Below are 27,857 nucleotides of genomic sequence, written 5' to 3' on the forward strand. Positions count from 1 at the left end.
GTGGCAAATGGAGAAGTTCAGTCTGTCGAGATTTTTACAAGACACTGCATATTTATAATATACTAATATATTTGTGGCATGACTAAAGAATCAGGTCCCGTACCGTTACAAATGCAAGGTCAAATGAAGATCGGCAGGACTACCTGATGTAACAGGGTATGTGATATCCTATACTCTTCAAGTCAAATGAATGGTTATAAAAAGAACATGGTTTGCATTTCAAGAGAAAAGGAGAAAAATATTTCGTTTTGTAAAACAAAGTGTTTGTGTTACGTGGGATGACAGCAGCCTCTGCTACCTGACAAAGGTCTGTTTTAAAACCGTGTACCATTAAAATGCTCTGCAGCTGGAATTAAGGTCACCATGTAAAAAAAGGCACAGGTTATATTAATCAAACTGAATACGTCTTCAAAGAAAGGCATTTCTTATCAAGGAAATAACTCCAGTCAAAGTCGACTTGTGTTTGTGTGTGCGCCTGAGCGCGAGGGTTAGCGAGTGGGTGGTTGGTGGCGCAATATCAAGCAGGGGACTTCAAGGAAAAATGGAGACCTTTAAAAGTCAGTTGCCGTCGTCGCTTTTTCTCTGACGCTGGCTTTTATCTCGTATTCATTGAATCTGTAAACAGCATTCTCTACTCCTGCCACAAGTGCTTCTCTGATCTAGACAGAGATTGGGCTGCGTACTGCTGCCGTCTCCTGCAACAGAGAGCAATACGCTACATGTTCCCTAGCACTGGAGGAAAAAAGAAAACTAAATAAACACAGGCTTGTGCCTTTCCTTTACCCCAATTTTCCGCCTTTTGCACCTCTTTCCCTTTCCCTCCCCCCCTTTGGCCTCATCAGGTTCAACACAAACCCAGACTTCAGTTGGGATTTTAATTGGTCCTCCACAATCAACAGCCGAGCTCCTTAAGAACGTGTTTTCTCCTCAGTCGGGCTACACTCGAGGACCAGCGCTGGGCTTAGAAGTGGCCTCACGCAGAGTTTTGGAAACCACTCTGAGAGCATAGACTTTGAAAAATAGATAAGAGCCACAGGGTATAGGGTTTTCTGTATCTTGCATCCATGTGCTGCCGCACCATATCCACCGTATCCACGGCGAGGAAAAATTACTTTCTGTGTGTGTGGTGATTTGTACGAACGAAGTACGCCGAGCGAACCGGTCCGCCCGCAGACGTGACGATTGACGGGAATTGATCTTTTAAGAGATTGATCTTCAAAGGAAGAATGGTAATTCTACACGTAATGCTGGCGAGTGTGCCGGTGTTGTTTGTGAAGATGCACTTCTCTGGTCTTGGTGGGAGACTCACCTGGGGCCTCGATAAGCTGTTTGTAGATTCCCAGGAACGCAGACTCTGCCTCCTTACTGCGCTTGTTCAGAGCGACCACCTGCAGGGAAGAAGATGCCATTAAGGTAAACATGGACTTGCATAACTCAGGAAACTAGTACATGAATGGTCAGGTGAAGCCAAGATGATCTGACTTGAAGTTTAAGGTAAAACATCATTGATGACATTCATGATGTAGCTCTGAAGTATTGAAATTACAGCTTATATTTTTTAACTTCAGTTGTTAAAAAAATGGGATATATATATCAAATATGACTTAAGACAATTTACTTTGTAATTTAACACCTTGAAATTGGACCGCTGTCTCTTTAAAAACTCCTGCTCTTTCTGAAACTCCGCCTTTAGGAAGTCATCACAACATGGCTCCTCTATTAACCCTTTAACAACATTCTTACCAATGTTACACTGAGAAGTAGCTCCTATAATGAGCTCAGCCGATACGTAGTTCCACCAGGTGTTTGCTAATTGCTGCTGGCTAGTCTGAAAGAGTTGAGTAGGGGAGTCGCTGGAGAGGGCTGCTCTGTGAGGCGGAAGCTCTGAAGCTTGGAAATTACAGCTCTGAAAAGCAGCAGGACCTTGAAGGCGGAGCTAGATCAACCCAGGTGTTTTGCACAGCTGAATGGTTGCCATGGGAGATTAGAGGATTTCTCAAGCATGCATGGAAGATTCAAAGCAACACTCCAGGTTTGTTTTTGATGAGGGAATAACATTATAACATGATGTAAAGCTCAAAAAAGTCGATTTTACATAATGCTGCCCCTTTAAAACAGTGTTTAGAGTAATAGAAAACTCTTCTACAATAAAATATGACCGTAATACTTAATCAATATAATAAAATTATTTCCAAGCACACATTGCTAACATGAGTATAATTTTCTTTGGCTCTACACCTAAAACTGCTATGTATGGTTATTGGTTAGAAGAACATTTGTCATGCTTGTATCACCTGCTGAGCAAATCTAACCATGCTTTACACCAATCAGTCAGAATATTCTAATATGAAGTAAAGGAAAACTGACAGATTTGTGACCATATTTGAGTTACAAAAATATGTTCTTACAGAAATATGATACTAATAACACGAAGTGCTACTTTCTGAGACATAAAATACAATAAAACTTTTCCCTCATTTAAAGCCCAATCGAAATTTGAAATGCTGCTCCAGAATCAAAACTTCATGTGTTGTATCTGCTGCGTCATCACATCTTTCATTTAGTTATCTTTTAAAAGTATATTAAGTTTTATTCCTATAAATTAGTTGTGTGTTCCGTTTCATCACCACGATGTTCCCATTAGGCCTGTTCACAAAAACACATTTTACTGGTCGATAAATCATCCCAGAAGTTATTGCGATCAACGATAACGTTGTTGTTTTGAGACTATTTTAAAGTAATATAATGGTAATGGCACAATAATGCAAGAACACATTCTCAGAGATCAACAAACTTTAAATTCTAATGATCACTTAACACTGGAACTGAAGGACATTTTTAATATCCAAAATAAAAAAATCAGAAACAACAAATAAAACGAATTATGAAGAGTGTAAACAAAATTGTTAAAAAAAAAAAGGACAGTTGTCACCAAAGACTTATGCAGTTTTTGGTAGAAAAAGAGAAATGATAAATCATGCAAATGGAAATTATTGAGCTGGTTTTAATTTATCAAGCAATTAATTGATTTATTGATTCATTAATTAAATAATTTATTGCGATGCACTGTTGCATCTTGATGTCAAAAAACATCAAACTGCATGGCACTTGAAATGTAAGATCCTACAAACGCTGCATCCAACATTGATATAGTACACATTGACTTTGCTAAGATTTTGTTATTCAATATATCGTGCAGCCCCAAAACGCACAAAATATTACCAGCTACAGTAGAAATACTGATGTTCTCTGATGATTCTACGAGACAAACTGTGCAGGGAGGAGATCTTAACAGTAAATCAGTGACATCTTGAGAGAAAGCTTAAACCGTGGCAACGTTTCTCCTGTTTAACTGCCAAGCTGTTGCATGTTGCGAGGCGACATTTGGCCCGGTAAACGTAGGCACCGGTTGTGTGCGAGGACACTCGCCAGTGGTCTCCATCACCAGCAGCACTCAGCACCTGCTATCCGCGGCTCGGCGGGTGACGCAAACCAATTAACGATTCATTAGGAGGGACAAAGAAAGCAAATTAGCCGCCACCTGGCCCCATGGAGAGGGCACCTGCGCTAGTGGGTATGTGGGTTACCCGCTCTCAGCGCACACCGAGGCTTCGGATCTGTTTGTAAACCAGAGGACGCGCGCGGTGCCTTCTCCCCGACGCCCTCTACTCGGCAACAGTAAAGTCGGATCTAGTCTGACTCATCGGCTGGATTCAAATGAACGTCATCTACTGTTCGTGTCACTTCTGTCGCTGCTGATTACATTCCCCCCAGTCGTATCGGCTCAACGGGGCCCCAACAAAGGGGCCAGGAAGGCGGGCGGCACGTCTGAGCTGCTCCTCGGCGGTGCAAATGCACTTGTCAAAAAAAACAAAAAAACATTCATTTCGCAAAAGGCTGAAAACACTTATGAGAATGGCGGCAGTGTGTTGGAGCTGTTTAGTGGGGTTATAAATAAGGTGTGTGGAAAATAGCGTGAGACGGAGAGCCTTTGATTTACTGGAAATGGCTGGCGCGTTTTCCCCGGGGGAGGCATAACGACAGCATCATGTTTAAAGAAATATCATAAAGATCAAGCAAATCCCCCCCCAGCCCCTTACCTCCCACTCCCTCCCCCACCCCCCATCACTCCCACTCAGAGCAACTCAGTGGAGTTCATGGAAAATGGAAAAGGCTGAAGTCCAATCAATACAGATGCAATAGTCTGCTGCTCTTAGGCAGCTCCCTGATACACAGTGCTGCTGTTTCACTCAGCCGGACCCCGGTTTAACCTTCCACCCTCCTTACGCGCACACGCACACACACACACACACACACACACACACACACACGCACACACACACACACACACACACACGCACACACGCACACACACACGCACACCTGCCCTCATCTACCTCCCATCAACTCTCCTCCCTCCAGGACTTCATGAAACTATGTGGCAACAATAAACAAGAAGAGTGCATAAAGCACTTTACTATCATAAAACAACTTTTCCAGCTCAAACCACTTAAATTCATGTCTTAATACATGAATTTAAGACTTTTTAAGACTTTTTATGGATGCTGTCAAGAAGTATTCAAACTGCTTTAACTTTTACATATTAAACAGGGTTTCTGCAGGTTTCACCAACTCAAATTTAACACTTCTTAATACCATTATTAAAAGGAATTTAAGGCCTATACCTATATACGTACATAATAAATGTATTTATACTTTAATTATTATGTCTATGGCCATAACCATCTCGAGTCACAGAATGCAACCCACCAACCAACCAACCCACAATATACAAGACTAAATGGGCCTGTCAAGTCAAAATTTAAGACCTTTTTTAAATGAATTCAAGACATTTTTAGGCCTTAATTTCAGATAGATGAATTTAAGACTTTTTATTACATTTATGGGATTTTACATGGTGGGTCAACAGAAACTAGCACATTATTACAAAGCGGAAGAAATTATTGCATGTGGTTCTGACAATATTTGCTTACAAAAATCTGAAATGTGATCTGTCCTAAGCTATGAGTCTGTTGGCCGTTTCTTTGATTTATAAGTAATGAAGTGAACAGAGCTCTATAATATGCTGTAAGCTCAAGGTACTGTTTTATAACCTAAACACTTTAAACTACTCCACTTCTTTCTCTCCGTCCTGTCTGCTGTGTACCTTGGTCTTCATGATGTTGTTTGTTCTTTAATATTCTCTAACAAACCTCTGAGTTTTTGACAAAACTGTCTAATTTATATTATTACACAGAGGTGGACTATTTATGACTTAAAACTTGTTTCACTTGCTTTTATTTAGGGGTATCACAGTAGAAAAATGCCATGTTTTTAGATTTTTATCTGTGATAAAATATTCCAAAACACCCTTTTTCCTCCACTTCACTGTTATGCACCACTTTGTGCTGTTTTATCACACAACATTCCAATAAAGTTTGGGATGCACCAATTGTAGTTTTCTGGCCGATCACTGATTACCGATCTTTGAGAAGTCTGACCTGCTGATTCCTATTTGGGCCGGTACTTTTTTTTTGTCTGAAATGTCACTAAATATAGCAAGAAAGTTGTTGAGTTGGTAACAGTGGGATAACTAAACATGTAGACATAACCTGATGGGTCAACGCATTGGTCAAACTTCTCTCATGCAGCGCAAAAGAGGACAGCAGCGGTTTTTAGATGCTTATCAAGGTAGATAAGATTGATGCATAAGTATCAGCTGATCACCAATCTACCAAAAGTAAGAAAATTGGGTCAGATGTATTAGTTCACCCCTAAAACAAATACTTCTAAGTTTGTGGAAGCAGTCAGGGGCGGTGAATGATTTTGCACGGTGGAACACGTGAGCAATCTGAATTGTTTCAGCAAACTCTCCCGTCAACATTCAGACAGTTTCTCTGTTTGTGCAGCAGTGATGAGGATCAAATCTCATCAACTCCTCGGTGCAGTAGCACATTAACCGTCAGGAGTACTTTGTGACACCGAGACAAACTACTTCCACACTGAGATTTCACCTGAACTACCCAGCCACTCCAGCGGAGTGGTTGTGCCAGCCTTCAGTAATCAGGCTGGCCGGGCTGATCCTTCCTCCCCTGAAGCGGATTCATCAAAATCCCTGGTTGCATATGCAGAATAAATAAAACAAACAAATAAACTAGAAATTCTGCAGAGGCAGCAACTGGGGCTCCATCTTCTAGAGTACATGCCGGGGGTCTCCTGGCCCTCCATCATCCTTTAACGAGAGAACACAGAGATTACCTCCACAATCACGCCATTAACCTGCCTACAGACGCCAGCGGAGACATCAATCACTCGCCTGCCTGATGCCCTCTCATGTTGGTCCCGCTGTCTGCATACAGACATGACCCCGCCCACCTCTCTCCAAGCTGCCTCTGCTACCATCAAAACACTCATGTTTAATGAAAGGCTGATCACAGAGTGGTTGTCATGTCCAGCATAAGCCGCCACCTCTGAAACAGCTGGGATTTGTAAACTCCTACATCGTGACGAATAGGGTGAGCTGCACAAAGAGTTGCAGCTAAAGGTTGGGTTTCGACTGGGAAATCTCCTCTCCTCCTTGGCTGGAAAATATGGCCCCCATCTCTTGCTCTGGCTCACAGCGCCTTCTTTGTTTTTGCCCGTTTTGTGATAAAGGATACAGCCACCAAGGGAATAGGCTTGGCCCCGGGATGATTTTACAAGCAGGAGTAAAGCCTGGGGCACAGCGAGTGAGAGAGACACAAAGGAAACCTGTTAGCGCTCCTCCATAACTCTTCACGCAGAAACAGAGTGGGCAGTGCACAGCCTCTGGGACAGGGCTGCTGGGAAATACTTACTGATGAGCCTTTGAGAATACTTACTGTACCCGCTAGTGAGTGTGTCTGTGTGTGTATTGGAACAACCTAGCGTGTGGTGGGGAGTGTGAAATAAATGAGGGAAGGGAGAACAAATCCAAAGTGAAGAAGACTGGAGCGGAGAAGAGGGGCTACTGAGCGACGTGTCGAGAGAGACAGAGAGACAACGGAAAAGAGAGGCTCCCTTAAAGAGCGCAATTAGCAATTATGCAGTCATCAATTACAATTATCACAACTGGTGATTATGCAATTATCACTCTAAATCATCGTTTTCCCCCCTCTGCCTTACCAGTTTGCCACCCCTTGTGATTTGGTTGTTTGAGGACGGGTTGTGACGATGTAGGTGATTAGAGTGTGTGACAATGACTGTTGGGTGTCGGGATACGTTTTTGCACCAAGTGTGTGTGCAAACAACTTTGGGAATGCTCAAAGCACGTCTGCATTAGTACACACAGAGGTGTTTAACACATCTTTAAAATGGGGAGGGCATGTTATGTAAAATCGGCTTTTGTGAGCTTTATATCATGTTATATTATTTCCTAATCAAAAAAATACTTGGAGTGTTGCTTTGATTCTTTGAATCCTTGAATCTCCCGTGGCAACCATTTAGGGTGCATAAACGCCTGCTCATACAAAGTTCCACCTATTAACCCACAGCTCCTCCTTGACATTTGAGTCTCTTGTCGAGCTTCTGCCTCCACCAGACTAGCGGCAGCAGCAATAAGCTCATCATACAAAATACTTCTCAGTCCAACGCTTGTAATGTCAGTAGTAAACAGGATAATGGAGGAGCGATGTTGGGATGATATCTTGAAAGCAGAGAGCAGGGGCTTCTTAAAGAGACAGAGGCCCAATTTCGAAGCATCAAATTGCAGAGCCAATTTTCTTTTAAGTCATGTTTGATATATGCAGCGTTTTTATGACAATTGAAAATAATTATTTGATTGTGATATAAAATGGCACTATATGGCTGGAAAATACATAATACCGCCCCTTTAAGAGCAAAATTCTGTCAACAAATTTGACTGTCCCTTGGTAAGGCATTTTTAAATTCTAATAACGAAAGTTCACTACGATAAATTGATGCATGAATGGATGGATAGATAAACAATAATATGATTAGACAAACAATTGGATGGACTGATGAAAGGACAAATGAACAGATCATGGATGGATGGATAATCTATGACACGGGGCCTGGGAGGGGGGGAAACAGTATTTTTTGTTATAGCCAGTTCCCTTTTCCATACACAGACCTGGAACATATTTAAAACTCCAGACCTACTTGGGCTGTCTATGGATTCCTCTTCCCTGCATGTGTACATGTGTGTGCATATGCAGCGCATATTGACGCGGTGCTCCCATCTCAAGGTGAATGTGGTTGCTGTGGTGCACGGTTTGGGGACAGCAAATGTATGGTTCCACAGTCCCTGAGGCCTCTAAATTACCTGTCATCTTCCTCATGATGCAAAGGTCAGCGCACAATCACAGGGAGTCCATCCTACAGAGCTGTTCACAGAGCAGCAGTCCAGCCCACAGGCTGACAGGGTGTCACAACAACCCCGGCGCCGCGCCATGCTTATTAGAACAAAACCGTGAGAAAGCCCTCCGAAAGAACCCTTAAAAATCAGTACTAGAGGAACCAACGGCAAGCCGAGAAAATGGGGCACAATATGGTCACCGTTGCACGACTGTGTCATGTTAGAATAAACAACTTCTGTTCGTAAAAAAATGCATAACGGTAATTTTCTATCCAGTAGAAGGGAAGCGATCATATATTAGTTCTGCCACCCAGCACTTCTGCAGCTGTCAGTGCTGCCAACAATCCTTTATTTTGTTCCTGCTTTGAGTGTAGGTTCATAGAAGAGGCGGGAGCAAGAGAGATGAGTTGGTGAGGAATGACTGATGAGTGGGTGGAGGAGAGGGGCAGAGGTAAACACTATTGCAATACAGTCTGGATGGTGAGAGACCTGCATACACCCACGCGCAGACACGTACACACACTTGAACCATGGGAGGCACGCAAACACACATGGCGAAGCGCTGCGGCGTACATGAGCGCCGCGTGCTCGCGTGCGTTTCAGGGCAGATTTAATCATGGTGACACCCCGTCTCGGAGCCGCAGTGGCCGCGCAGCGGTGGCTGCGGCCGTCTTTGGATGCCCAATGAGATGAGCAGTCAGAGCGCTGACACACATCTCGTCGCCGTGTCAATTCCAATCAGCGGCGCCTGTCAGTCAAAGCACACTGACGCCGCAGCCACTCTGCCGTTACGGAGCTATCGGTTCAGCCAAAAAAATAAATAAAAAATAACGTCCGGAGCTGACCACGTAGATGTGATTTTGCAACCGGCTGTCTTCATGTGCCTACACACTGTAACATCACAGCGACACATGAATGACAAATTCAACTGGACTCATGGTCGCCGAACGGCCTGCAGATTTCACACGCAACTCCCACCTTTTGGTCAGAGCGGTAAGATTAGAGTCTTTGAAATGGACTTGAACCGCCTAAACTTTATTAAGCTTGAGTTACAACCACAACATTCTGTGAATTTTGGAGGTTTTTAGATGACAGATCAAGACAATGAAAAAATGCCTGGTCTTCAAAATCCTCTGACGATTCAGGGCAACAAAATGCCCCAAATTCTCCAATTAGCAAAGAGTAGAGTCCACCTGTGTATATTTTGATTTAATTATGACTCCAGTTATTATTTAAGGATTTCAGAGGTTTGTGGCTAGGCTCACTGTAACATTGATAGAGCAGCAGAGATTCACAGTTAATGAGAGAATTAACTCCACAAATCTTGTCTTTATGGAAAATAATTTTCCTTATACTTCACAATTAAGGACTACTTTGACTTGGCCTGTTGGATAAAATCCAGATAACATGTATGATTTCTCATTTCAACATGACAAAAAAGGGGAAGAAAGTTCAAGTATAGGGATCAAGAGGATAGAATTTAACTAGATCCACTGAGAAGCAGATACATAAAGTTATTTATGTATCTGTATACATAAAGGTATTTATGTATCTAAAACCTTAATGTCAAATACAATTAAGGGAGACCATACTCAGTATTTGACTATAATATGCCAGTATGTAATAAACAGAGAAAAAAAGCTTTGATTAACAAGCACGTTCGTTTGTTGTTTTTTATTTAGTCATGAGTGAACTAATCTTGAAAATCTATTAGGTTTCAATTAAACACTAACCTCTACACATTTGGTACAACCAACTTCTGTCAGGCACCGGGATACCAGTGTTGCTGTCTATGGTGAAGCATGCTTAACATCAGCATGATCTGAAAAAGAAGCCCCTTCTCTAAAGTCAAAACCTTCAGGCTCAACTTATACATGGACAAGCCAAATTGCTTTTGGACAAGTAGATGGGAAACATTCAACTGTTTGGCCACAAAGACAGGAAGTACGTCGGGAACCAAAACTAAGAACAAAACTATTACCAGTTATCAACCTAACCCTGAGTAGAAGTGGTGTTTCAATAAGACAATCATAAACGCGCTCCGGATCAAAAAGCAGACCAACATTTTGCTTACTTTCTTGTAGGCCTTTGGACCAATCTCTCTCTACTACAGCAGCCAATAAAAATATATATGATATATGATGCGAGATGTTTGATAAAAACTTTGGGTCAACGTCTTTTAGGAGAATGAAGAAAATGACCCAGGCTTGGTGAGATAGCGGATCAAGGTGGCGCTGACGTAATCCCAGAGGACATGGCATATGGAGCTGCCTGAGAGACAGAACATGGCACGACATTAAACTGAGATCAAAGGGCCTGCTGTCTCCACCGCGCAGCAGGTGGCTTCTGGGTCCCCCTCTCCATCAGCAGTCGGCAGAACCACTGTGTTACCAGCTCGCACCGCAAAATTCACATAGCACCGCCTCAAAGTCAAAGCAAAGTCAAAGTCAAGAGACAGACAGAAAGACGAAAACAAATCTTTTCTCAGTGTCTTTGTACTTCAAAAGGCGGGAGTTGTCATTTTCTTTAAGCTTGCTTTTCTCAAACCTTTCATGCAGCGAATGACCTAAACCTTGAGGAAGGTGCGCCTGTTGAAAATGGATCTATCAGAAGTTGATGGGGAGGGAGCGCGGGGCGTGCTGAGGATGAGATGAAGGCTGCAGGTTTGACGTGTTGAGAGAGAAGAATGTAAGAATCAGCGTTGAGCGCTCCTGGACCAGATTCTTGGTGCTGGGAGAACCGATAAGAGGTGAGAAGAGAGGAGAGGTGCCGGCAAGGGCTAATTATAAAAAATAAAGCACCCCCATTATCTCGGTGCTGTACTGCAAGAGTGAACAAAGCTACAACAGATGGGGTGTCATGGGTAACTGTGCCAATGTGAGCCAAAGCCCCAAGAGTGGACAGACCCTGGCAGGCGGCTGGCGGAGCAGTGCTGGCACCGGGGGAGCCACAGCTGCATATCTCACCCTCAGACACATGTTGACAGCATTTCTCTAGTCCTGCCTGCACTAGTCAAGGTGAGACAGCGTGACACTGGAGGTGTGGAGGGGAGAGAGAGAGACGAGTGAAAGAGGCAGAGAGAGCGCTAGGCTATGATGGATAGTGCTCTCTATCCACCTCTCTTCTCTCTCCCTCTTAGAAGGCTGGTGACTTTCCAGTGAGGCAATTATCATTGCGGAATGCATAATAGCCTAATTAATTACAGGTGTCAGTGCTGCCTTTGTTTCCAGCGTGGAGGAACATCGTGCCAAAGCCGCATCCGCTAAAGAAGAGTGGCGCTGATGAACGAGGCCCGCGCGGCGGCTGAAGGTGTGTGGCTGACAGAAGAGCGGATGGTGCGGAGACGAGCCCGAGTCTGCCCAACAGTCTTGTTGTGAGCAGAAGATGGATTGGAAACACACGGTGTAGAAATTAGCTCCATTATTTGCTTGATGAATCTGATTTTGTCAGCAGCAGTGTGTGTGTGGAGGAAGATCTCAGGTAGGCCTTATGCACTCACTGGCCACTTTATTAGGTACGCCGTGCTGAAGGTGTACCTATGTTGGACCTCTTGTCTTCAGAATTGCATTAGGTCTGTGGCACAGATTCGACAAAAGTGTCTGAAACATTCTTCAGATGATGGCATGAAGTGATTGCTACAGATTTGACCCCTGGACAAAATTATTTTTACGTTTTCACAATTTAAAGCCACTTTAAACTGCATTTTTCCAGTTTAATGTGCAAACAAGACTGACTGACTGACTCCAGGCTTTGGTGTACAGAGACATGTCAAGAAAGTGGGTGGAAACAAGTTATTACCAAGACGCAAAGTGAGCCATGAAAATATGCCCTACCACCAGCAGCCTGAACCACTAATACAAGGAACGATGGATCAATGCTTTTTGGTTTGAGCCCCTACTCCGTCTGCCTTTGTCGTGTCCTTGGACAAGACACTTCACCCGCCTTGCCTGCTGGTATTGGTTAGAGGACCCATTGGCACTGGTGCACGGCAGCCTCCTCTCTGTAGGAAACATAAAAATCACACATCGGAGGACAAAGTCCACAGAGGCCACCAACTTTCTGGAGTCAATGGCCTTCAGTTTAGCTGAAGAACACTGCCAGGAGAGCTCCGTGGAATGGGTCTCCATAAAAAGGGAGCAGAATCCAAGCTTTCTCTTAAGGTACAAGGTAAATTGTCGGATGCAGTAGTGTATAGCATGGAAACATCGGACTCCAGAGCAGTGGAGACATTTCCTCTGGAAGGATGTATTGTTTTTCTTTGTCTAACAATCTAATGGATGAGTTTGGGTTTGCCAGTCTTCAGTGTGACACATTTTGCCTAACTGCGTAGTGGGTGGTTCTTAGAACATAACATTGCCTCATCAACTCTAGTGAAAGGAACTCTTAATGTTTAAATGCCAAGACATTTTGGAGAATTTCATTTTCCCAACTTTGTGACAACAGTTTGCAGATGGCTTCTTCCTGTGAAAACATCACTGCTAAAGCGAGTACAGTGGACAGGCTTTCTCGTCCAATACAAATGTCTGACCTCACAACTGCACTTTTGACAGAAAGATTCCCAGAAACACACTTCTAAAGCTTCAGGAAAGCTTTTCTAGTAGCTTGTCTAAGTGCACAGGGTGAGCTGACAAAATACTTTATTACATCCTATAGATTAAGAAAAGGTATCACTTAAATTCTGATTTGCATTAACACAGCAATATACTTTCGGCAATCCAGATTAGTCTAATATAACCGTATCACATTCAAAGTCACCCAAATCCTCTTGCTTACCTATTCTGATGCTTAGCTTGAACTTCAGTCAAGTGATTTTCATCACGTCTGGATGTTTAAATGCACTGAGTCATGTGTCGCTACTTGTGTTAAGAAGCAGTTGAACAGGAGTCTCTAATAAACTAGCCGCATCACTCTAACCAGGACACGCCACTGTAACGCTTGTAGCGGCACCATCCACATCCAAATGGTACCTAACAAACACGGCGCATTATTCGTCCAGTCAGATTTGCCAATTTCATTTATTGCGGCGGTGAAAGCCAGAACAATGTGCATCTGCCAAGGGAGCAAGAAACAGAACCTGCGAAGGAGAGAAGTGAATGATGGGGTGACTAGGGAGGAGAGACAGCACAGAGATTTGTGTTATTCTTCCTCTCAGTCTAACACATGCATACTTTGATGCAGAACTTAATAGAACGTCACGTTTAATGTGCAAGAGTGTGTGCGTGCTGTACGGTGCAGCGTATGTGTGTGTCTTCCTATGGGGGGTCGTGGCAGTAGGCTGCTAATCCCTCCACGCCCCCAGGCTGTGGGGGGCTCATTGTAGAGTACATTGAGTCTAATAGGAGCGGGCGCTGCAGCTCTATGCAGCTCTTTCTGCTCCCACTGTGAGAAGGGTTTTACATAATTAATGACTGTTGATGTTTCCCAGGTAGTCGCCCGGCAAATTCACTCCAGACTCGGCTGCCACCGTCGTCGGTTCTGCAGAGAGTGAGCGACACCAGAACAGACAGCTTACATTACAGGCATAAATAAGGCAATTTTGTACAGTGTCTTCTGACATTACTGTGAGAGGGGGGTTCAGGGCCAATAATTTGACTCGCTTCAGAGAGGAGCTCCGAGAGAGCTTTTCTGTGTCTCGGAGTCTACAGAGGATTTCAGCTTGATGCGAGTAAAAACTGCCTCTTTTAGTGTGTGCTTTTTTTCTTCTTTTTTTTTATAATTTCATGTGTCGTTAAGAGACGCTGAGCTGAAGAGGCGCAGTTTTAAAAGAGAACACGCGGCGTCTCCAGACATAAGATCGTTCACATCTGCATGAAGCGGTCTAATCTGAACGTCGATCTCAATACACGTGAGCCTGGCTCTCGGGGTTTTCTATGTTCTACACCACCGCCAGGCTGCCGGGGGGCCCCGGGGGCCCGCGCAGATATTGCTGGGAGGCAGTCCACATTTATACCAGAGCATGTTAAATTAAACATTTAAACATGACACCAAGGGGAGGCTATTTTTTACTACTCTCAGCCCACTACTCATTATTAATTTGTAATAACCTTTAAGGCTTTTTGATGTCATACATATTTTACAGAGAGATATCACTCCCAGCCCGGCTGGAGTGGGCCTGTCGATGACGGATCACTGTCGCGCCACTAAAATATGGCTTCTGCGGTTATAATTAGGACCAGGTGAGGGTAAAGAGGGATCAGCAGAGCCGGTGTGTGAGGATTTGTCTTAACGCAGAGTTACGCTAATGCATCAGAAGTGTCACGTCCAACAGCCCACAGATTAAGGCCTTGTCCACACATAGCTGGGTTATTTTAGAATGATGTAGCAGAGATGTTTGTTTCTATAATCTCGAAAAGTATTCATCCAGACCAACTCCCTGAATTACAATGATGAGCGTTGTTTTAAACACGCCAAACCCATAGGGTGCAGTATAGGAAAAAGCTAAAACCTATAAATGTCAGCCACAAACCTTCAAAGTAAACATTGACTTCTTGTTGGGAACTAAACAATGTGCCAGGAGGTTCATTTGTGTGGACAAGCAGAGATGTTGAACTGCTTTTAAAATCCGTGTTAGAATATAAAGTTAAGACATATTGGAATCAAACTAAAGCAAATATGTGGACCCATGTGGAGCTTATAGGACATTGTGGCTCCACATTGGTTCAGGAGCTGACAAAATCGACCACTAAGTGCTCTTTCTCCTTTGCAACTCAACGTATTGGAGGAGTTGGGCTTATAAATGAAACAAGCAAAAAGCATTTAGTCAGAGATCAGCACCTCTCTGATAACGGTCATCTTTCCTCCACTCATGTGGACCTCTAGATCTCCAGTTTCCGATATCCACACGCAAATGCAAAAAAATAAATAAAATTTGCAAATCTTCACCTTGGTTTTATTATTATTTTTAGTGATGTTAAACAGAGTTTACCTGTAAACAAAAGGCCAAATCGCTTTGAAATCTACTTGGTGTATTGGACATTCAGTTTCGTGCGGATAAGGCCTAAAAAGTTGAAAGTTAAAAAGAGGGCACTCAAAGACAGGGCACCTTCCTGCCGGTGACCCTGATGGTCGTTTTCACACCGTTTAGGTTTTTATGAATGTCTGGTGTGAAGGAGTTCATTCTGCCAACATAAATCAGTAGAGGGCTTGAACAGTTGGGGAGGGGGTGGTGGGCATGCATGCGCCCTCACTCTCTCTGTGTCTCCTCCACATTCCTGTGTTAGAGGAGCTGGCCAAGACCCCCTCCTGCTGCCGCTCCCCACTCCGCCAGGAGGCCCACCCGTGCCCGCTGGATGCCAGCCTAAAGCCCATGTACACGGGGAGCCAACACGCCACTAAGAGCTGTAAAACAAATGAGCTCTGTTTGGTTAATGTACACTGATTGACCTCTGCTGCAAAGCATTTGATGTCATGATTGTAATGACCGGCTTTCAGCCTGATCACTCATATACAATGTGACAGGCGCGAGGTGGCATTTCAATTTGACTGAATGAGGGCTAATTAGAAGAGAATTCTAATAGCAGCCGTGCCGATGTTTTTCAAATGTATATCCTGGCAACGACTGATGAAATAAGAGTGTTTCATTTTTATTTTTATTCACCCCAACCCCACGAACATTTACAGAGCCTTACAGAAATGTTCATGAATCTAGGAATTTTTTCTCATTTGTCATGTTACAGCCACAAACCTCCAAAGATGTTGGGTATGCCATAGACCAACAGGAAGTAGAGCAAAATTGTAAAGTGAAAGAAAAATGATATATTTACAATTTTTGCAAATTAAAATCTTGTGTGGCAAGCATTTGTATTCATTCCCCCTTTGCTTTGATACTCCGAAAAAAAATCCAACAAAACCAATTGCCATATGTATATTCGCATATTGATTTTGATGATGGCATTTGGTGAAATGTAATGTTTATTGCTTGTTTCATAATTGGTGACTGTATGATGTTTCAATGGTGTAAAGCACTTTGAACTGCCTTGTTGCTGAAATATACTATACAAATAAACTTGGTTTAACTTCTGGCTAGAAATGGTCGTCTACCCAAACGGACAGGGGAGGCAAGGTGAGCGTTAGTCTGAGACAGAACCAATAGGTTCATAGTAACTCTGGAGGAGCCACGCCAATTCACAGCTGGGACGAAAGAATGTGTTGACATGGCAACTATGAGTTTTGCACTTTACAAGTCTGGGTTTTATGGAAGAGTGACAAGTAGAAACCTGTTCTTTAAAGATGGTTATAAAAAGTCCTTTTTAAACTTCACCACAAGTCGTAGTGGAGATATCAGCACCATAGCTCTGGTCAGGTAAGACCAAAACTCAACTTTATAGCCAACATGGGAAAGCGTTAGCCTGGGAAAAACTAGCCCTTTGTCCTATGCTGGACCCTCGACTACTGAGAAACAATTGTTTCCTGGAAGAGTGGACTCGAATCGCTAGTGTTTGCCCGTAGGTATGTAATGTGTCAGTTTGATGCTATGAGGTTTACCGGAAATTGCCTGAGCTGTAAACTACCATCCTTCACTGCACAGAGAGAAGTGCTGAGCCAAATCAAATGGATTTTAATGTTAATTCAATATTTGGAAGCGTGACCAACATGGACTGAACAGTTTTCTTCATTTCCTCCGCTGCCACTGCTAAAACTACAGGCGGACTACAATTCTAAAACGGCGCAGGAAATCAACGTCATCGTTCAAAACTTCTCCTCCTGTTTGCTGATTTGTTGTAAGGCTACAGTAGAAATTCACTTTAATGGGAGTAATCCCAGACGGAGCACAAGGGAGATGAGAATCAAGAAAGACTGCGTAGGAAGGCAGTGGTCATGCAAGGGAAAACTGTATGTGTTGAGAAAAACAAACACTGCACATTCTGAAAATCGCTGCACTCTCTCTTTGGTGCAAAATGGTGGTGGTAGCATCATGCTGAGGGAACAGAAAAAGGAAGCTGTTCACAGTTGATTGGAAGACAGCTGAAGATGAATACATCCTAAAAGAAACCCTGTTAGTGCTTAATAAAAAAAGTTAAAAATAGGTATGAAAACTTTTACAAGGTACTTTATTATTCTTCCCATTTAAAAGACAAATCAAATTCATTTTGTAGTAGATGTGGTGTACAAATATATGCCTGTTTGTGTCAATCTCAACTACACTGCATCATTTCCTCTTGATCCTGTTTTAAATTTAAAAAAATAACTGAATGTTTTGTCACTTTTGATTAATCTGACTACTATCTACTAAATCTTTTCCAGGCAGGACTGAGGCAGAGCTTGCTTTTTTTTTTCTTTTTTTTTTTTATTAAACGCTTTGAAAAAGGTTTACACTTTAATAAAGATGTTTTTTTCTTGTTTTTTTTTTTTAATGCTGTGAAAACTAAAGCAACAAATAGTTTTGATCTGAATCACTCAATGTCACACGAAGCACAGAGAGAGTTAAAAGCCCCAATAAAAATCAGCCTTGACGTGTCCCGGCCCGCCCTTTGAAAAGCAGTTGTAGATCTTCTCGGTACACTTTTTTTTAACAGCATTTGACAGGCTTAGTTCTTCTAAGCACCTTGAAAGAGCTGCTGCAGAAACCGCTGCAGTTCTTTCGTCGATTCACAGTAATTTTGTTTCCTACTTCACAATAACTCATTGCAAGAGAGGTAGGAAAAAAAAAACAATCTATGTAAAGCAGACATTCAGGAGTGATAAATCGATCTTGTGCAGCTTCAAAACAAGTCCTCAGCAAGATTTATATAAGCATATAAGGTTCTGACTTTAGCAGTTACCTACTGGATGCTGTGTTACATAAGCCTCCATATGCTCAGAGTGTAGGACAATTCAATGCAGGTTATAAATAACGAAACCTGACGCACGGCTGCAGCCACTGTGATTTGGGCAACTTCTCACATGGGATGTCACAGTTCTGCAGTGCTAGCCCCACTGCTATTTCAGGCTCTGCCTCATTAGAACATCCATTGTGAGTGAACAAAAAATAAATAAATAAATATAAAAAAAAAAAAAAAACAGGGTGTACAAAAGACATTTCATTAGGGAATGAAACACTTAAAGAGAACGTTCTCTCAGCAATTGTGCAGTCTAAGCTAAAACATTCGCTAGGTTAATTTACAGATCTACTACAAGTGTGTTGACACCGAACGGTGGTAGACTGAGGCGGTTTGGGGTCAGTGTTGACAGGGGCGCGCACGCACACACACACACACACACGCACACACACACCCCCCCCCCCCCCCACACACACACACCCTAGCCTAGATGACTGCAATTACCCCACATCCACTGGCCCCCATCAGGGAGCCGTGTGAAGGACAGAGTGCGCATAAGTTGAAGAGAGACATGGTGAGCGACAGGGCGCCCGATTACGAATATGTCTGAATTCTTGCATGGAACAGGACAGGATGGGGAAAAAAACCCCCACACAAAATAACAACAACAAAAAAAGGTAGATTATTGGATGTCTGCCTGTGTCTGTATGTCAGAATGTGGTTGTGCATGCCTGTGGAGGCCCTCTCACACCACAGCGGTGGACTAATTTAGTTAGGGAATAGCTGGCTGTCCTTCAGGTGAATGGACGAAGATTGGTCTCAATATGAGATGTAATAAAACAAGCCCGTCGCTGGATATCACCGCACCTTCGGCTGTCCTTCATGTGTCTCGCCGCCGAAAGACACATGCTGGCAAACATACTCACACATGCTGACACACACACACACACACACACACACACACACACACACACACACACACTTCCGCCGGGTGTGTGTGTCTCCACATCGGGTTATAAGGTTTGATGATTCAACCAAAAAAATATAAAGAATTTTTTTTCCTACTTTCTTGGTACTCAACATTTTTAAAAGGCAAAAAATAATAATAAAAAACATAGCTATTTTTTTTCCTTTCTTTATTCTTTTAGCAGCTTACCATTATAAGACGCTTCCCAAAATGCAGAGGAAAAAGAAAAATCAGTAGGACCTTGCAATTTGCATTTCTAAAACATAGCTGCATAAATTTAAATATGTAAATGAGAGTGCAGCAAATAAAAAAAAAGTGATTGCACCCCTTAATAAGCTGTCAAAGTCATCTGACTGACAGAAGGTAATTCAGTGTTTATGGTGGCAAAATATGTCGATTGTTCCCAAGGAGCCAGGTTGGAAATTTTGGAGCAAGTGTGGACCAAAAAAAAAAAATTCGGAATGGAAATGCGTGGAAGATGTCAAAACATAACAGGAAGAAATCTGGACGTCAGGATAAAAGACTTTACAATAAACTGGCAAGAACAGAAGTTTGTTCTGAATAGCTGAAGCATTCCTCCACTTGAAGGCAGCAGGATCCACCAAGCTAACAAATTCATCAGAAAACATTCGTCAGTGTATCAGATGAGCAAATGAGACACAGATGACGATAATTTGCTCTTAAGTGTAAATACATGTAAAGAGTTTGGATTGGTTATCTAGATATTTAGCGCTCTCTCAGCCAAAGAACTGAGATAATGCTATGCTAGCTAGCTTATAGCCATTTGGTGCTGATTGTCTGCTTCCCCCAAGAGCACCAAGATCAGAAATAAGGAAGACCATGAATGTTAGCTTCTACTGTAGCGCTAAGGCAGTTTCCACTCTGGGTATTAATACATATAGGGGTATATTTGGTGTTTGAACTATTAAAATAGGCAGTAAGAAGCGTTTTTAGAGATGGGGAGTCTCAAGAATTGGTGGATTTTAGGTATTTTGTGAATACCAAGGGTTCACTGTTGTTCACGGAGGACAAGGCATAATTTTCAAGTCATGTTAAAACCTGATGAATATACAACTGTGTCTTCGGAAATTGTGGAGTAAGAAAGCTAATCTTTCTGTAGAAAATAATAGAAATTAGCTTAGCATTGGAATATCCTTTTCCAGAGTCTTGTAAGGGCCAGAGTTTATCAAACAACAGTATAAAACCTTCTGGATGAAACACGACTGAGCTCTTACCACTTCCTCCCAGAAGCTGAAGTTCCCTCACCTCACCAGTTTGCCCCCATCATCACCACCTCCACCTCCTCACTGACCGGCTCCTCAACCCCTCGCTGGGCTGGGCCTCCACTCCAAAACAAGAACCGCAGCTCTTCCTCGAAATCCACAGAGACCCAATTACAGCGACTGAAGGCGAAATCACAAGAAGATGCAAAGTTACTTTGCTTTAATTGAGGATGTGTTTAACACTCTCCAGGGGTTGCTGCGGCCACATTATGAGTCTGATGAAACAGCAAAGCCCTTGCAGAGGGAGTTTAAAACATATATCTATGTGTGACAAAGGAGAAGAGCGCTCTGATCCGGGGGCTTGGATGTTTTAACAGGGGGGGGGGGGACTCAGAAATGTCACATCTCTGAAATAACACGAATAAAACAAATAGGTCTCTTACGAGTGTGAAAACATTTTGATTTGTGAAGAAGCAGCAGCACTTTAATGCGGTGGACATCAGAGGAGCGGCTTCTCTCCCAGGCAGCAGAGCTCGCCTTAATAGAGCCACATGTTAATTAGTATTGTAGTTAATCCCATATTAAAGAGACTCAAACTGTCAGGTCATATTATAAACAATCGGCCCTAACGTTCGTGCATGTGACATTTCGCGCTGCTATCACTTCTAGCAAAATGTTCCCTAGGTACTAATTGGCCTACTTTACGCCGTCTTTCTTTGAATTGCCACTTTCTTTATCATTTGGGGTATTAGCCTTGACAAGCATCATCCCAGACGCACTAAAAGTGGAGATTTTTTTATTTTTATTTATTTTTTTGTATAGGGACAGCAAAAAAAGAAGAAAAAAAAAACTGGAGTAAATGTTTTATACCGGCAAGTAATACTGTGAGATCTACATTCATGGGATATTAAAAACAATTTGAAAGAAGAATAAAAGTTCAAACACGTAGCCAGCAGCAAAGTGAGTGTAACTTTTCTCTGGCTTGCATTATTTAAGATAGACTCCATCACTTTATCAATCTATCGATCTCTCGGCAGAAAGATGAAAATGGAAAAATAATGAGGCCGATGAATGCTGTGTAAAGAACATCAATGTGCAAAATTTAATTATCCGCGCTGGAAAAAATAAAAAGAGAAGGAAAATGTGTCGGCTGTTTTCTAAAACAAAAAGAAAAGCGGGAAAGGGAAAAAAATAAAGGGAGCAGCTAATATTTTTTTCCCCCTCTCTGCATATTTTAATTACCAGATCAATCATAACCTACGTACTGCGGTACTGCAGAGAAAAGAAAATTGCAAGTCTAAATGAAAAACAATAGATTTGCTTTAAAGTCTTCGCTCTTTTGAAGTCTAAATTAAAATTTCAGGTACCTTTACCAGAGCCTTCTTTAGAAAGTTATGATATTTAATTAGCGTGTTTAGATTTTGCTGAAATTAAACTTCACAGCCGAGCATCATGTGAAATGAAGGCTGGTATTCCCAGGCTGCAGCTGGCTGGGTGGGGGGGGTAACACGCTGCAGATGAACGGAGGGAATTAAATCAGTTCAGCATGTGAGGGCTGTGTATCCTCTGACAGGAGCTCATGTTCCTGCGACTCGTGCTGCCACCGGCTCAATCGGAGGCCGGCTGACTCCCGGTGTTTCAGCGGAGTGGCTTTGCTCTCTCCGTAAAAGCCCGTTTCTCCGGCTCGGCTCAGATTCTCTCTGCGCCTGAAAATCAACCCCCCCCCACTCGTTCCGCCTTTTCCCTGCCTCACGCGAGTCTTCCCTGATGTTTATTCCTCCTGGCGTGTCCTCGCCGGCACAGAGCCACTGATTTCACACATTTTTTTTATTGGCTAATTTGACTGTGCTCTTGCCAGCAGCTCAGACTTGAGCCAGGGGTTTTGGAGGATGTCGGAAACGGTGCTACGGCCTCTTTGCTGGTGTTGCTGCGAGACCAGGTGACGGCTAGGTCTTAAAAACATCTTCCAAGATGCTGGTGAGATCTGCCTGTCTCTTATAGTGCCAGCAGGGGGGGATTTCTTTAAGAAGAGGGGCCTACCATCCAGCAGCGGGGCAGGCGTCCATCCTCAAACATGGCTAACATTTGCACAGCAGTGGCAGTCAGGCGTGACGTCTCTGGGCTCTGAGGTTTGCGCTGTCAGGGCGGTAGAAATTAAACCTGGCACTGCAGAGCAGAATGTGCTGAAACTCATCAATTCCACATGGCTAGAGCGCCAAGTGCCTATTTATAACACCCCCCACCCCCATCATCCACCCACCTCCTTATTTCTTCTTCTTTACCTGGTGCGCATCCCTGGCTCTAAACACGCATCCGTAATGATGAATACGCTGGGGCGGGACGTTCCGACAGGGCATCAGTCAGGACAGGAAAACAAACACGCACACGCGCCCCGTCAGATCGGCATGCGGCAGAGGAGGGATAAGGCCGACGGAGGGAAAGGCTGATGGAAGGGTTTGGGGGGCGTCTCGCAGTGAAAAGCTCGCGGCGGGATCGCAGCCATCAGTCACCTCGCCAGGAAACAAACAGGAGCAGTCAGATAGATTCAACTTGTACAAAAAGGCCCAACATGGAGCTGAAATATGGAGCCTGACTGGTAAAACACTGCCACCCATCTTCTGGGTTTGTTTATGCTGTCGTTTACTGAATTGATGGTATTTTTTGTTTTGTTTTTTAAGCAGGAGAGCTTTCATAAAACAGACTGGTGGCTTTTTTTTTCCTTCCAGAAAACGTTCATATTTTTTTAATGCTAAGATGCTTTCAAATACTGCAGGTGGAAGCAGAAAGACAAAACCTGTTTGTGGAAGACAAAGAAAGAACTGCGAGACTGACTTTCACTTTGAGTTTGTGTTTATTCAAGCAATGTATAAATTGCTGCCCCCGCTATGTGACAAATCTTGAGCAAATAATTTGTTTAAACTTGTAGACATCAACAACAGTTTAAAAAAAAGATGGACAGTCTACAGACTGTAGCTAGAAGGTCATCCTGAGTTGTTATGGGGTCAGAAAGACTAAAGACTCCAGCAATCTTCATCCAAAATCATGAAATCAACAGCGAAATAGTGGGAACCCCAGGGCTGGATTCTTGCTGTAGATGTGCTTCTGTTTGATTTTAAGTCTAATTCACCCTCAGCTAAATGACTAATTTGCTTTTCCCACCTTTAAAAGTCACAGCCTATTTTTGTGCACACTACTTGCAAAACTATCCTAGGCCATGCAGATTATTTTATTGAGTCCAGTTTTTTTATTTTTTTTACAATGACATTTGCAGTTAAAAAGAGCCAATCGGCTGCTGGACCTTCCTGCCTGTCTGGACCATAAAACCTGCTTTACATGGCTGAAACATTACTCAATAAATTCAAATGACGTTCAGGGAAAAAGATAAGCTCATAAGGCAGGAAAACACCTTTTTCTGCAAGTTTTCGTTGTGAGTCACATATTAACTGGAACATTACGATTAATTGAAACAGCAATGAAATATGTTGCAAGATCCACTATCTTGGGTCAAAACAGAGGAAAACTACTTCATTAGACTCCAGCTGAATGTTTCAAGTATCAAGGCGACGTTGCTCCCTCTCCGTTCATTTTCTATGGAACTTGTGCAGCGAGGCAACAATCCTATGCCATCCTCCAGCACAACCAGCCGGCGAAATACGTGGGTGTGCAATTTTGTTAATGCAAGGGCAAGTGACGTGACAAGTTGAAAAATGTTCAACTTTCGTCACCGCTGGTGCCGTCACTGTAGCGTTGGGCCACCACAGTTTACGGAAACGTTCATCTGCTGCTGTTGTTCGTTGCTCCCCATAAAGTGTGAACTGACTTTAGGTTAGGATTAGGCATGTACTGGTTACGGTTAGGTGTAGTAAAGATCAGGCTATAGGAATGAATGAAAACAGAGTGGAAGTCAATGCAAAGTCCTTGTGAAGATGGAAAGAAAATGTTTGTGTGCGTGTGCGTGTGCGTGCGTGCGTGCGTGCGTGCGTGTGTGTGTGTGTGTGCAAATCTGAATGAGACTGGAAACGTCTGGGCAGATCAATTATTTGTCATCCTGAGCTTCATGGCACAGTGGGAAGATGGACACAACATGGTCCAGAATATATTGGATATTATATTTAACTTTGATTAACTTCAATGAATAGCACATAAACCTTACAGTAATGAAGGTGTATAAACAGTATATGAAAAGAAGTGCTTTAAGTGTGGGTCAAAGAAGCTTTCCTGCACTGAAGTGAAAAACCTCTGGAGAGGCAGGAGACGTAAGAGCCTCAAGGAAGGTATTATCTAATGTCCAATTACACTCCTACGAACCCCCTGCATCTCTCCCCCTCCGCTCTGTCTCTCTCTCTCCTCACTTCTACCTTCCTGCCTCTCACCTTCATTCGGTGCTCTTAGTATGAAGAGGACACAAGTGATAAACCTGGAGCAGAAAGCCAGTGGTTTACATGGCCCCAGAGCCCATTATGTTCCCCACAATAGGCTGGAGGCCCGGACGTGCCGTGAATTGGTAATGGCCAGGAGATCCTGGGCCTGGCCTGCTGCTCAATGAGCCTGACAGTGGAGCAGCAGACAGACATTAGAGATACTTCGTCTGCCCAGTGCGGAGCAGTCTAGTGGCAGCCGGGGGGGAGACGATGTGAGAGTGGGAGTGACAGTGTGGATGGTGTCGTAAATGCCCCTTACATAAGGTAGGGCATGAATAATAACGCAAAGGGAGTATTCTGAGCCAATTCCAAGGTAGGGATCTGGTTTACTGCCACAGAATTACGAGTCTATAATGTATGATGTACTGAGAAATCAGCACTAGCTTGCCTTTTAAAACTGTATCAGACTGTATGAATGTGCTGCTCACTCATTCTGACACCACCTTCCCAAGTTAGCCATCCGCTCAGGCAATCTGTACCTAATAAGCCCAAGGTTTAGCCCGTGATGAAGATCCGTCTTCATTGAGCTGGAAAAGCTGTAGTGCCGCCAAGCATTTTTCCTAACGGTGCAGTCCCTCATCTATGAAAGTGCCATAGAGTCCCTCAGACAATTAGGCAGGGAAAAGCTTTATGACCGTTAGACTCACTCAGTGAGCGGCACTCTCACACCGCCAGCACTGCCAGGAGCGCTGGCTCGTGCAGAAAGGTAATTACGGAGCCTCTCATAATGACACGGAGGAAGCTTGCGTCATAACACCCACAGCCTTTTATCATGGCGCTGTAATTAATTATCATCCTTTACTCTTTGATTCATTCCACTATTCATAACATATTCATACATTCAAGAGAAATTATCATTTCCTTCAGGAATTAATCAAAAAAAGAGGAAGAACTGTTCGCCCCTCGATGGATCATCAAAGATGGAGCTCGTCTACCTCCTGGCGTGGAAGACGAGCTCCGGGTGAGTCACTGTGGAAAAAGATCTCCAGTACTTCAACACAGACTCCTCCACACTGGTCAAATAAGACAAAGATTTTTTGCAAAGTGCTACCAGGTTGCAGTGACATCGACACTGTTTGGTGTGGAAGTTGTTACTGGAGGAAGATTTAAAATGAGATATTTCAGTGTCAGTAAAATGCATGAAAATGAAATTGAATGAAAAACAAAAAGTAGAAGAAACTAAGACAAAGCTGTATTTTTTATTAATTTTTTCTTTGCAAAGGCGTGTTCCCTGTTTACCACGCTGTTGCAGCTGTAAGCTAGGTTTTGATGGCTGCTAATTCACCATTTTTTACTTACTGCATTACAAAAGTGAAAACACAATCTTTAAAATGTAAATTGTGTCTTTGTTTTAAGTCACTCGAGATGTTATTTTACACAAGCTTCTGTCATATGAACACACACAGTGTGACGTCACCTCTGTGAACTAAAAATGATACGGATTTTAATGCTGGAACGTAGACCCACTGGTACACATATTCAACTGCAACTCAGTGAGTTCAAGGATCTAAACATTGTGAATATGACTTGCCAAAGTTCAAATTGAGCATCAGAATGGAGAAATGGGGTATTAAGTTGCTTTGAATGTGCCTTGATTGTTGGTTCTGGACAGGCATTTCAGAAAATGCTGATCTGGATTTTCACACACCATCGTTGCTCATGTTTACAGAGAATGCTCCAAAAAAGAAAAAAAAAAAAAAAAAAACCTCCAGTGAGTGGCAACCAAAATGACCAAAATGGCTTGTCGGTGTCAGAGAAGAATAAGCACTCTGGTTCAAGATGACTGAAAGTTGACAGTACTCTGAATAAACACTTGTAGGTGCGAGGTATGTGAAATATGAACACGTCTTTGAAGGAGAGGAGCTAAAGCAACAGAAGTCGACACAGATGCCACTCCTGTCAGTGAAGAACAGAAAACAGATGCTACAATTTACACAAGATCCGTCGACTCTCTACGACTCAATTTCAGTAGAAACACAACGATGATAGATAGGATCAGAATTTGATTTGAGCAACACGACAGCATGGATCCAAATGGACATGCACCAATGGTTTAGGCTGCTGCTGATGCACCAATGTGTGAAATATTTTCTCAGTAAACTTTGGGCCCTTTAGTACCAACCAACCTAACTAAAGGGACACACATGGTCAGATCAAAGTCAAACTGCTGATGCGTGGTCACGTGGTTTTCGGATGTTCGCTTTCGCACAGACCTCATGGTCTATAAGACGCAACAAGCCCAGCTCCCCCTCCCGCCTCAATAACGTCACGGCGTTTTGCCATGTGTGATTTACAACAGCACAGTAAACAGCGATCATGGCAGAGAAGAACGACTAATAGGAGTTCACAAGTTTGGAAAAGGAGGAAATGATAATTGACAGGCTGGAAAATCTAATTTTACTTTTCATGTTATTGGAAGAAAAAAAAAAAAGAAGAACGGACGGCGTCGGTGATCCGTTCCCCCTCTGCATCGGACCAGAACTGAGCAGGGGGAGTTTAATATTTCAGTACTTCCCTCATATTGCTCCTCAAAATCTGCTCTCTGACAGAAAAACCAGAGTCCTTACTATCTGTGCTACCTGACGATCCGTCCTACTTTGCGTATACATTCAGAATGGCAGCTACTGGAAATGATGCTGTTTTCTACATAAATAAACACAGCTATGAACACAAAATAGGTTGGCATGGAGAAGAGGGTGAAGAGGGGCAGACAACATGAGGCGGAGAACAAGATGATGCGATTTTCATCAACTGCGACAATGAGAACCGATTCTGGCAGTTCAGCTCGACCAGGCAAAACCCTTTAGTCTACATGTGCGTCCCTTCAGGGCCACCCATATACCCATCGTCTGAAGACATGAAAAGCCACCATGTAAATTAAGCTAAAATCAGCTCCATCTGCTTTCTTTCACAATAAAAGTTTGACATGCAGTAGAATGGAAAATTCACATCCACCGTCTATGCCATGAGGGGGATCCGTCCTGCTAGGTGTACCCAATAAAGTGGACGTTAAATCTGTAACGGCACGTCAAACATTTTCAAAAATCAAAGGTCAAAAATTTCATCAGTGCAACTCATACAAATAGACATTTTTTTGAGTGTGAAATCAGATGAAACTACGCTGCCATTTTCTGATAGGTAATTTAGTTTTGA

The 27,857-nt window shown here is 43.0% G+C and overlaps 1 protein-coding gene across 1 annotated transcript in view; it reads right to left on the reverse strand.

The window, feature by feature from the left end:
- The window catches only part of cux2b (cut-like homeobox 2b), a 133,372-nt gene that overhangs the window by 35,992 nt on the left and 69,523 nt on the right, over positions 1–27,857 (reverse strand). Inside the window, exon 4 of the mRNA XM_008417256.3 lies at positions 1,310–1,388. Coding sequence (XP_008415478.2) covers positions 1,310–1,388 — 79 coding nt within the window. The remainder of the gene's footprint in view (positions 1–1,309; positions 1,389–27,857) is intronic.

This window comes from Poecilia reticulata, chromosome 9 (genome assembly GCF_904066995.2).
Source record: "Poecilia reticulata chromosome 9, P_reticulata-male-v2, whole genome shotgun sequence".
NCBI classification, from domain to species: domain Eukaryota; kingdom Metazoa; phylum Chordata; class Actinopteri; order Cyprinodontiformes; family Poeciliidae; genus Poecilia; species Poecilia reticulata.